The sequence below is a fragment of the Mizuhopecten yessoensis genome, unplaced genomic scaffold (genome assembly GCF_002113885.1).
Source record: "Mizuhopecten yessoensis strain PY_sf001 unplaced genomic scaffold, ASM211388v2 scaffold1683, whole genome shotgun sequence".
Classification (NCBI taxonomy): Eukaryota; Metazoa; Mollusca; class Bivalvia; order Pectinida; family Pectinidae; genus Mizuhopecten; species Mizuhopecten yessoensis.
Window position 1 is genome coordinate 3169 of NW_018404169.1, and position 13155 is coordinate 16323.

The window sequence follows — 13155 nt, forward strand, 5'->3', positions numbered from 1 at the left end:
ATAAATCTTTACTGACCCCATTACTCCTCCAGGGGGACACAAATCTTTACTGACCCGATTACTCCTCCAGGGGACATAACCCTTAACTTAACACACCTCCATCCAGGGGGACATAAATCTTTACTGACCCCATTACTCCTCCAGGGGGACACAAATCTTTACTGACCCCATTACTCCTCCAGGGGGACACAAATCTTTACTGACCCCATTACTCCTCCAGGGGACACAACTGTTTACTTACCCGACCTCCATCATGAGGGACATAACTCTTTATTTTCCCCACCTCTCTTCCAGGCGACATATCTCTTAACTTACCCCTATTACTCCTCCAGTGGACATACCTCTTTACTTACCCCCCTCCCCTCCAGGGCAACAACACTCTTTACTTGCCCCATTACGGTCAAACTTCTTTACTAACCCCATTACTTGTTCAGGGAGACATAACTCTTTGCTTACCCCAAACCCCTCAAGGAAGACATAACTCTTTACTTACCACATTACTCCTCAAGGGGACATAACTCTTTACTTATCCCATTACTCCCCCAGGGGACACAACTCTTTACTTACCACATTACTCCTCAAGGGGACATAACTCTTTACTTATCCCATTACTCCCCCAGGGGACACAACTCTTTACTTACCACATTACTCCTCAAGGGGACATAACTCTTTACTTATCCCATTACTCCCCCAGGGGACACAACTCTTTACTTACCACATTACTCCTCAAGGGGACATAACTCTTTACTTACCCCACCTCCATCCAGGGGGACATAACTCTTTACTTACCCCATTACTCCTCCAGGGGATACAACTCTTTACTTACCCCACCTCCATCCAGGGGGACATAACTCTTTATTTACCCACCTTTCTTCCAGGGGACATAACTCTTAACTTACCCCTCCTCCCCTACAGGGGGACGTACCTCTTTAGTTACCCCCCCTCCCCTCCATGGGAACAACACTCTTTACTTGCCCCATTACTCCTTCAGGGAGACATAACTCTTTGCTTACCCCAACCCCCCTCAAGGGAGACATAACTCTTTACTTACCCCATTACTCCTCCAGGGGACATAACTCTTTGCTTACCCCAAACCCCTCAAAGGAAACATAACTCTTTACTTACCCCATTACTCCTCCAGGGGGACACAAATCTTTACTGACCCGATTACTCCTCCAGGGGACATAACCCTTAACTTAACACACCTCCATCCAGGGGGACATAACTTTGTACTTACCCCACCTCCTCTCCAGGGGTCCAGATCACCATTAGAAAACACTATGTTGCTGGCTCTGTCCAAATCTGCAGGTGATAATCAAGTCATTTATTTAGTGACAATTAAGCATAGCGCATTATGATTTGTTTGCATGCAAAGCTGTGTCATTCAAATAGATCATAAATACCATACAAAAACAGTTCAATTCTTATATTTACGTTTTCTCTGCCTCTTATGTTCTTTTTTAACTTATAATTTATATTTAAAATTAAAAATGCCCGCCTTATCGACAGTCCACACAATAGTTTGAACGGCGGGTTTGTCGTGTGCTGATTGGCAAACAAAGTAGTACTTTGAAATTTTAACAAACACTTCAATGTTATTCCACAATTCAGTATAAATACAATTGCGTATGATATGTCTATAGGGTGATTTAAGTTTATCAATAGAACTCAGAGCTGAAAGTAAGATTTGAAATTGTTGCGATTTTTCTCCGGAACAAATTTAGCGCATGGATATATACAGTGAACACCGTAAATCCGACCTTGACCTCCACGAGGGAGTTATTTTTGGAAATCAATTCAAACTTTTCTCTTTGCTCATTTTGTGAAGAATCCAGACGTGAATTTATTTGTTGATTGTATGGGAATCTGACTACAGTCTGTAGATTATATAACAGCCTAGTTATTTGACATGTCGTCAGAAACTGAGGAAACAGTGGCTGCGAGACGCGTTAAACTGATGAAACAGTGGCTGCGAGACGCGTGAAACTGATAAATGATCTTGCGACGGAGCACAGGGGTTCATTACAATGTCTGAAATGTTTATGTGTGCTGTGACTCATATCAGTAGGTCTGTAACATATGTGTCAGTAGGTCTATAAACTATGTGTATTTCAGACATTTGTAACGAGCCCCTGTTGATCAGTGCAGTGTAACGGGCGATATTTTTGATAAATTGCATGAGCGTTAAAATTGTTTGCATTGCCGGCATTGGTGATTTCAACCGATGTGCATTTTGTACGATGTTGCAGACCTTGGTCTTGTTTTTGTTGTAATAAAAGTATTTTTTATTTTATTTTTTATTTTGCACATAAATTTACAATGACATTGTCAAATCTCACAATGCCTAGCGATATTTCAGCAGCAGTTATGTTTATTTACATTGGATATTGTAGTTCCGGTCAGTGTTGTATTAATACGCTAAGAAGTATGTCTCGTGCTGCATGGTAATTAAAGTCCCATCAACGACACAGCTTTCAAAGAGGCTATATAGTGACAATGCCATGCAATGTAAATATTATTTAATGTCGGCCATCTAGGTTTTGCAATTAGTCCAAACATTTGATATGCGTCAAAAGTAAGGGACCAAGGGGAACTTTCGAGTGAAATTTGAGAAAGATCACTTCAGTACTTTCTGAGAAAGGGCGCCAACATACCTCAAATATCAAAATTCAAGTTGGCCCAACTCAGCCATTTTGATTTTCTGATCAGTACAAAATTTCGATACGCATAATGAGGGACCATGGGGAACCTTTATGTGAAATTTGAGAAAGATCCCTCAAGCACTTTCTTAAAAATAGCACTAACAAGAATTGTTTAAGGAGAGACAGACAGAATGATTGATGGAAGGATGGACGAATACGAATCATGAACAAATGGTGATTTGAATAGCCGACCATCGGATGATGGTGGGCTAAACAGCAACACACTGATGTCACAGGAACAATCAGACGTGAGGTAACAGTCAGCTCTAAACGCGAGATGTCATGTGTAAGTCAGGGTAGGCTACAGATCACAAACACGAGATGTCATGTGTAAGTCAGGATATGCTACAGATCACAAACGCGAAATGTCATGTGTCAGTCAGGACAGGATACAGATCACAAAAGCGAGATGTCATGTAAGTCAGGATAGGCTACAGATCACAAACACCAGATGTCAAGTGTAAGTCAGGATATGCTACAGATCACAAATGGGAGATGCCATGTGTAAGTCAGGGTCGGCTACAGATCACAAAAGCGAGATGTCAAGTAAGTCAGGATAGGATACAGATCACAAACGCGATATGTCATGTGTAAGTCAGCATAGGCTACAGATCAAAAACGCGAGATGTCAAGTGGAAGTCAGGATCGGCTACAGAACACAAATGCGGGATGTAATGTGTAAGTCAGGATGGGCTACAGATCACAAACTCGAGATGTCATGTGTCAGTCACGACAGGATACAGATCACAAAAGCGAAATGTCATGTGTCAGTCAGGACAGGACACAGATCACAAAAGCGATATGTCATGTCAGTCAGGATAGGACACAGATCACAAACGCCAGATGTCATGTGGAAGTCAGGATCGGCTCCAGATCACAAACGCGAGAAGTCATGTGGAAGTCAGGATCGGCTACAGATCCCAAATGCGAGATGTCATGTGTAAGTCAGGGTCGGCTACAGATCACAAATGGGAGATGCCATGTGTAAGTCAGGGTCGGCTACAGATCACAAATGGGAGATGCCATGTGTAAGTCAGGATATGCTACAGATCACAAACGCGAGCTGTCATGTGGAAGTCAGTATCGGCTACAGATCACAAACTCGAGATGTCATGTGTCAGTCAGGATCGGCTACAGATTACAAACGCGAGATGCAATGTGTAAGTCAGGATCGACTACAGATCACAAACTCGAGATGTCATGTGTAAGTCAGGATCGGCTACAGATCACAAATGCTGAAAACTGTTGTTTTCAAACATAGTATTGGAATGATGGGAGCATAATCATCACCTCTGAGTGATTATTTATAATCATCACCTATCTTCAGGGTGTAACAGAGAAATCTCTTACCCTCTGAGTGATTATTTGGCTGTCTAACCTCTCAGGTTACACAACCAACCAACAGGCATACATGGCCTATATTGCTCACCTGGATATTGAAGCAATCATGACAAAATATGCTCAGTAAAATTAAAATTACAAATAAAATCCTAGGGTTGGGCCAGTCTGAAGAACCAATTAAGGTAGCATATGTGTATTTAAATCTTCAAGTTTAGCTATTATATATTGTAAAAGTTCTTATTTCAGCAAAATCTTACCTCATCCTCCAACCCCTGCATTTATACACCCTTGAAATCCCACCACCTGGGAATGCTTCCAACCAAATATATGGTTGATGACCATCTCTTAGTTTAAAGAAAAGGTCCATTAACGTAATATCTCTAAATGGCCCTATTTGGTCCTACTCCTCAGGGTTCTCAACCCGAGAGAGAAGATATTTAAATGGTCAAATTCAAGGTTTGTCAATTGTTTGTCAAATTAAGATTTTTTTTCTGGATTGAGATCCCCTATCTCAACCCCTACAGTTACAAATTGTACAAGTAAGTGGGAGTACTTCACCCAACAGTTTTGTAGTAGTTATACATATTACAAGGTAGACCTACCCCTGCCCCAGAACTGTGTGGTGGCCCAGTCGTCTCTAGGGGTGACATTCCATCGCTGCTGGCAGTACTCTGTCCGGATCTGTGAAGTGAAGGGAAGGACAGGAAACATGTCTGTCATGTTGTTACTTCCTGCACTAAGATGAACCTCTGTACAGGCCTGTCAAAAAACATCACTGATTAAATATGAGATTAATCTCAAAACTGTACATGGTATAAAGAATAGATTTCTTACTGTCTTCTGCCTAGCAACCCATTACAAACTTAACCTAACCTGGTAGTCGGAGGCTGTACGGTCAGGGCCACACCCACCTACCTGGTAGTCGGAGGCTGTACGGTCAGGGCCACACCCACCTACCTGGTAGTCCTAGGCTGTACTGTCAGAGCCACACCCACCTACCTGGTAGTCCTAGGCTGTACTGTCAGATCACACCCACCTACCTGGTAGTCGGAGGCTGTACGGTCAGGGCCACACCCACCTACCTGGTAGTCGGAGGCTGTACTGTCAGGGCCACACCCACCTACCTGGTAGTCCTAGGCTGTACTGTCAGGGCCACACCCACCTACCTGGTAGTCCTAGGCTGTACTGTCAGGGCCACACCCACCTACCTGGTAGTCCTAGGCTGTACTGTCAGGGCCACACCCACCTACCTGGTAGTCCTAGGCTGTACTGTCAGGGCCACACCTACCTACCTGGTAGTCCCAGGATGTACTGTCAGATCACACCCACCTACCTGGTAGTCCCAGGATGTACTGTCAGATCACACCCACCTACCTGGTAGTCGGAGGCTGTACTGTCAGGGCCACACCCACCTACCTGGTAGTCCCAGGATGTACTGTCAGGGCCACACCTACCTACCTGGTAGTCCCAGGATGTACTGTCAGATCACACCCACCTACCTGGTAGTCCCAGGATGTACTGTCAGATCACACCCACCTACCTGGTAGTCGGAGGCTGTACTGTCAGGGCCACACCCACCTACCTGGTAGTCCCAGGATGTACTGTCAGGGCCACACCTACCTACCTGGTAGTCCCAGGATGTACTGTCAGGGCCACACCCACCTACCTGGTAGTCCTAGGCTGTACTGTCAGGGCCACACCTACCTACCTGGTAGTCCCAGGATGTACTGTCAGATCACACCCACCTACCTGGTAGTCCCAGGATGTACTGTCAGATCACACCCACCTACCTGGTAGTCGGAGGCTGTACTGTCAGGGCCACACCCACCTACCTGGTAGTCCGAGGCTGTACTGTCAGGGCCACACCCACCTACCTGGTAGTCCTAGGCTGTACTGTCAGGGCCACACCTACCTACCTGGTAGTCCCAGGATGTACTGTCAGATCACACCCACCTACCTGGTAGTCCCAGGATGTACTGTCAGATCACACCCACCTACCTGGTAGTCGGAGGCTGTACTGTCAGGGCCACACCCACCTACCTGGTAGTCCCAGGATGTACTGTCAGATCACACCCACCTACCTGGTAGTCGGAGGCTGTACGGTCAGGGCCACACCCACCTACCTGGTAGTCCCAGGCTGTACTGTCAGGGCCACACCCACCTACCTGGTAGTCCTAGGCTGTACTGTCAGGGCCACACCTACCTACCTGGTAGTCCCAGGATGTACTGTCAGATCACACCCACCTACCTGGTAGTCCCAGGATGTACTGTCAGATCACACCCACCTACCTGGTAGTCGGAGGCTGTACTGTCAGGGCCACACCCACCTACCTGGTAGTCCCAGGATGTACTGTCAGATCACACCCACCTACCTGGTAGTCGGAGGCTGTACGGTCAGGGCCACACCCACCTACCTGGTAGTCCCAGGCTGTACTGTCAGGGCCACACCCACCTACCTGGTAGTCCTAGGCTGTACTGTCAGGGCCACACCTACCTACCTGGTAGTCCCAGGATGTACTGTCAGATCACACCCACCTACCTGGTAGTCCCAGGATGTACTGTCAGATCACACCCACCTACCTGGTAGTCCCAGGATGTACTGTCAGGGCCACACCCACCTACCTGTTAGTCCCAGGCTGTACTGTCAGATCACACCCACCTACCTGGTAGTCCCAGGATGTACTGTCAGGGCCACACCTACCTACCTGTTAGTCCCAGGCTGTACTGTCAGATCACACCCACCTACCTGGTAGTCCCAGGATGTACTGTCAGATCACACCCACCTACCTGGTAGTCCCAGGATGTACTGTCAGGTCAACACCTACCTACCTGTTAGTCCCAGGCTGTACTGTCAGATCACACCCACCTACCTGGTAGTCCCAGGATGTACTGTCAGGGCCACACCTACCTACCTGTTAGTCCCAGGCTGTACTGTCAGATCACACCCACCTACCTGGTAGTCCCAGGATGTACTGTCAGGGCCACACCTACCTACCTGTTAGTCCCAGGCTGTACTGTCAGATCACACCCACCTACCTGGTAGTCCCAGGATGTACTGTCAGGGCCACACCCACCTACCTGGTAGTCCCAGGCTGTACTGTCAGGGCCACACCCACCTACCTGGTAGTCCTAGGCTGTACTGTCAGGGCCACACCTACCTACCTGGTAGTCCCAGGATGTACTGTCAGATCACACCCACCTACCTGGTAGTCCCAGGATGTACTGTCAGATCACACCCACCTACCTGGTAGTCCCAGGATGTACTGTCAGATCACACCCACCTACCTGGTAGTCCCAGGATGTACTGTCAGATCACACCCACCTACCTGGTAGTCGGAGGCTGTACTGTCAGGGCCACACCCACCTACCTGGTAGTCCTAGGCTGTACTGTCAGGGCCACACCTACCTACCTGGTAGTCCCAGGATGTACTGTCAGATCACACCCACCTACCTGGTAGTCCCAGGATGTACTGTCAGATCACACCCACCTACCTGGTAGTCGGAGGCTGTACTGTCAGGGCCACACCCACCTACCTGGTAGTCCCAGGATGTACTGTCAGGGCCACACCTACCTACCTGGTAGTCCCAGGATGTACTGTCAGGGCCACACCCACCTACCTGGTAGTCCTAGGCTGTACTGTCAGGGCCACACCTACCTACCTGGTAGTCCCAGGATGTACTGTCAGATCACACCCACCTACCTGGTAGTCCCAGGATGTACTGTCAGATCACACCCACCTACCTGGTAGTCGGAGGCTGTACTGTCAGGGCCACACCCACCTACCTGGTAGTCCCAGGATGTACTGTCAGGGCCACACCTACCTACCTGGTAGTCCCAGGATGTACTGTCAGATCACACCCACCTACCTGGTAGTCCCAGGATGTACTGTCAGATCACACCCACCTACCTGGTAGTCGGAGGCTGTACTGTCAGGGCCACACCCACCTACCTGGTAGTCCCAGGATGTACTGTCAGATCACACCCACCTACCTGGTAGTCGGAGGCTGTACGGTCAGGGCCACACCCACCTACCTGGTAGTCGGAGGCTGTACTGTCAGGGCCACACCCACCTACCTGGTAGTCCTAGGCTGTACTGTCAGGGCCACACCCACCTACCTGGTAGTCCCAGGATGTACTGTCAGATCACACCCACCTACCTGGTAGTCCCAGGATGTACTGTCAGATCACACCCACCTACCTGGTAGTCGGAGGCTGTACTGTCAGGGCCACACCCACCTACCTGGTAGTCCGAGGCTGTACTGTCAGGGCCACACCCACCTACCTGGTAGTCCTAGGCTGTACTGTCAGGGCCACACCTACCTACCTGGTAGTCCCAGGATGTACTGTCAGATCACACCCACCTACCTGGTAGTCCCAGGATGTACTGTCAGATCACACCCACCTACCTGGTAGTCGGAGGCTGTACTGTCAGGGCCACACCCACCTACCTGGTAGTCCCAGGATGTACTGTCAGATCACACCCACCTACCTGGTAGTCGGAGGCTGTACGGTCAGGGCCACACCCACCTACCTGGTAGTCCGAGGCTGTACTGTCAGGGCCACACCCACCTACCTGGTAGTCCTAGGCTGTACTGTCAGGGCCACACCTACCTACCTGGTAGTCCCAGGATGTACTGTCAGATCACACCCACCTACCTGGTAGTCCCAGGATGTACTGTCAGATCACACCCACCTACCTGGTAGTCGGAGGCTGTACTGTCAGGGCCACACCCACCTACCTGGTAGTCCTAGGCTGTACTGTCAGGGCCACACCTACCTACCTGGTAGTCCCAGGATGTACTGTCAGATCACACCCACCTACCTGGTAGTCCCAGGATGTACTGTCAGATCACACCCACCTACCTGGTAGTCGGAGGCTGTACTGTCAGGGCCACACCCACCTACCTGGTAGTCCCAGGCTGTACTGTCAGGGCCACACCCACCTACCTGGTAGTCCCAGGATGTACTGTCAGATCACACCCACCTACCTGGTAGTCCCAGGATGTACTGTCAGATCACACCCACCTACCTGGTAGTCGGAGGCTGTACTGTCAGGGCCACACCCACCTACCTGGTAGTCCCAGGATGTACTGTCAGGGCCACACCCACCTACCTGGTAGTCCCAGGATGTACTGTCAGATCACACCCACCTACCGCTGTACTGTCAGGGCCACACCTACCTACCTGTTAGTCCCAGGCTGTACTGTCAGGGCCACACCTACCTACCTGTTAGTCCCAGGTTTTACTGTCAGGGCCACACCCACCTATACTACCTGGTAGGCCCAGGCTGTACTGTCAGACCACACCCACCTACCTGGTAGGCCTAGGCTGTACTGTCAGACAACACCCACCTACCTGGTAGTCCCAGGCTATACTGTCAGGACCTTGACCACATCCTGAGGGATCAGCACACTCCACATACTCCTTGAAAATGTCGTGACACTTGACTGGGATGGAATTGTACAGGATGTCTTGGATAAAAAGGAAAGAAATATGATTATGATGCATATTTCTTTATTGATGAAGATATGCAGGGTGTAAAGGTACAAGGCAACCAAGACGCCCAAAGGGCCTTAACAGTCACCTGAGTAAAGGACAGCACCAGAATTGTCCCAGAAGTTGGTTCACTGTTACAGCATTTAAGCAATTGGATTAAAACGATTCACAAAGCTAGGCAAGTTAACAATATTTTGGTAAGTATGACCAATTATTTTACAGCAATAAGTCTCCTGATGGGGAGTACTGACCTGCAGCCTTTGCAAGCCCGAGGATGACATCTGTACCGTTAGTGATGTACCCACACGCCACCTACAACATGTTCACCACAAGTTCTGACAGTATGGACACACACGCCACCTACAACATGTTCACTAGTTCTGACAGTATGGACACACCCGCCATCTACAACATGTTCACCACAAGTTGTGACAGTATGGACACACACGCCATCTACAACATGTTCACCACAAGTTCTGACAGTATGGACACACACGCCATCTACAACATGTTCACCACAAGTTCTGACAGTATGGACACACACGCCATCTACAACATGTTCACCACAAGTTCTGACAGTATGGACACACACGCCATCTACAACATGTTCACCACAAGTTCTGACAGTATGGACACACACGCCACCTACAACATGTTCACCACAAGTTCTGACAGTATGGACACACACGCCACCTACAACATGTTCACCACAAGTTCTGACAGTATGGACACACACGCCACCTACAACATGTTCACCACAAGTTCTGACAGTATGGACACACACGCCACCTACAACATGTTCACCACAAGTTCTGACAGTATGGACACACACGCCACCTACAACATGTTCACCACAAGTTCTGACAGTATGGACACACACGCCACCTACAACATGTTCACCACAAGTTCTGACAGTATGGACACACACGCCACCTACAACATGTTCACCACAAGTTCTGACAGTATGGACACACACGCCACCTACAACATGTTCACCACAAGTTCTGACAGTATGGACACACACGCCACCTACAACATGTTCACCACAAGTTCTGACAGTATGGACACACACGCCACCTACAACATGTTCACCACAAGTTCTGACAGTATGGACACACACGCCACCTACAACATGTTCACCACAAGTTCTGACAGTATGGACACACACGCCACCTACAACATGTTCACCACAAGTTCTGACAGTATGGACACACACGCCACCTACAACATGTTCACCACAAGTTCTGACAGTATGGACACACACGCCACCTACAACATGTTCACCACAAGTTCTGACAGTATGGACACACACGCCACCTACAATATGTTCACCACAAGTTCTGACAGTATGGACACACACGCCACCTACAACATGTTCACCACAAGTTCTGACAGTATGGACACACACGCCACCTACAACATGTTCACCACAAGTTCTGACAGTATGGACACAAACGCTACCTACAACATGTTCACCACAAGTTCTGACAGTATGGACCCACACGCTACCTACAACATGTTCACCACAAGTTCTGACAGTATGGACACACACGCTACCTACAACATGTTCATCACAACTCCTGATAATATGGACAATCATATTAAATATCCATTTCTTAAATTACATCTTACATTTCATCACATCTAAAAATCAATTGTTTTGATAAAACAATATATTGAAGAACATTTCCACAGATTGTGTTAAAATCAATATTTTAAGAAGAAACAATTATTCAATTTTAATGTCCAACAGAGCCAACAAAAATAACTGAGAAGTATGAATGGTGATGACTATACAAACCTGGACAGGGAAAGCAGGCAGATTTCCCAAAAAGTCGGTTTGGTACGGATAATCCATCATGGCAAGAACTGTAAATCCATTTCTAATCCAACCAAGCAGGTGGCGATATTCTTTGTTGCTTGCTAATGGGCTACAGAGATTAAAGGTCTTAGACAACTGAGCAAGTCCTGGAAGACAGAAAACATCAGCATAGTAGCTATCTACACAAAACCTTTGATTGTTGTCCCTGTTGTTGCATGCTACACCCTTTTTCCAAACAAGTTTTAATAGTTTCGTTGTGGACTTCTATTTCAGAAAGATTTTGGCTATGACAATTAAACCTGTTGGGTGAAAACCTTTGTCCATTCTCGAAAATATTACAACGGTATTGATACTGAAAGGGTCAAATATACACTATACGGTGTACTAGATAAGACTGGACACTATACACTATCCGGTGTACTAGATAAGACTGGAGACTATACACTATACGGTGTAATAGATAAGACTGGACACTATACTCTATACGGTGTACTAGATAAGCCTGGACAATATACTCTATACGGCCTACTAGATAAGACTGGACACTATACACTATACAGGGTACTAGATAAGACTGGACAATATACACTATACGGTGTACGAGATAAGACTGAACACTATACCCTATCCGGTGTACTAGACAAGACTGGACACTATGCACTATACGGTGTACTAGATAAGCCTGGACACTATACACTATAAGGTGTACTAGATAAGACTGGACACTATACACTATACGGTGTACTAGATAAGACTGAACACTATACACTATACGGTGTACTAGACAAGACTGGACACTATACACTATACGGTGTACTAGATAAGACTGGACACTATACTCCTTGCAAGGGATTTGACTTTAAGGTCACAGATGTGTGTGACAAAAGATGTTCATGAATTGAGTGTGTACATGTGATGTGTGTTCGGAATTTTATCAATAAATTTTCACATAAAAACTTTACCTGTTGTGCCCTGAGCAGCCAAACTGTCCATCTGTATAAAAGCCTGCCGGACTCTGTCCACACAGTTTGAACTGACAGCAGCAAAGTCCTGCAGGAAGAAATTGCCTAGAATTCTTCGCAAGAAAGAGGACAATCGATACCAGTTACATTACATCAGATGTATAATGAGTCACCTGTATATCAAAATTTTCACTGGTATATCTAAACAAGAGGCCCAATGGGCCTGCATCGCTCACCTGTTATTAATCTAACACTTGTAATCTTAAGATTTCATAAGAACCTATTAAAAGATTTAAACATATGACGCCTCTGACCTTGATTGTCGAACAAGGACATTAGGTTGAAAGTGGATCAAGGTCATTCATTTGAACTAACATGGTAATCCTTCATCCCAGCATGCTACAGGCCCAATTTCAGTACCCTGGCCCTTTTGCTTATTGAAAAGAAGTCGCTTGAAGATTTTACGACATTTGACCCCTGTGACCTTGAAAGTTGGTCAAGGTCATTCAGTTGAACAAACTTGATAGTCCTTCATCCCAGCATGCTACAGGCCCAATATCAGTACCCTGGGCCTTTTGGTTATTGAGAAGAAGTTGTTTGAAGATTTTAAGACATCTGACCCCAGTGACCTTGAAAGTGGGTCAATGTCATTCATTTAAACAAACTTGGTAGCCCTTCATCCCAGCATGCTACAGGCCCAATATCAGTACCCTGGGCCTTTTGGTTATTGAGAAGAAGTCGTTTGAAGATTTTATGACATTTGACCCCTTTGACCTTTGAAAGTTGGTCAAGGTCATTCATTTGAACTAACTTGGTAATCCTTCATCCCAG

General features: G+C 47.1%; 1 protein-coding gene across 1 annotated transcript in view; it reads right to left on the reverse strand.

Annotated features, from left to right (window-relative positions):
- Positions 1-1114: 1114 nt before the first annotated feature.
- LOC110466518 (dipeptidyl peptidase 2-like) overlaps positions 1115-13155 on the reverse strand; it is a 70893-nt gene continuing 58852 nt past the window's right edge. Inside the window, exons 5-10 of the mRNA XM_021523059.1 lie at positions 12325-12412; positions 11342-11508; positions 9792-9852; positions 9400-9515; positions 4646-4802; positions 1115-1302 (exon numbers count right to left, since the gene is read on the reverse strand). Of these exons, the coding sequence (XP_021378734.1) occupies positions 1130-1302; positions 4646-4802; positions 9400-9515; positions 9792-9852; positions 11342-11508; positions 12325-12412 (762 nt within the window). The 3' untranslated portion in view covers positions 1115-1129. The remainder of the gene's footprint in view (positions 1303-4645; positions 4803-9399; positions 9516-9791; positions 9853-11341; positions 11509-12324; positions 12413-13155) is intronic.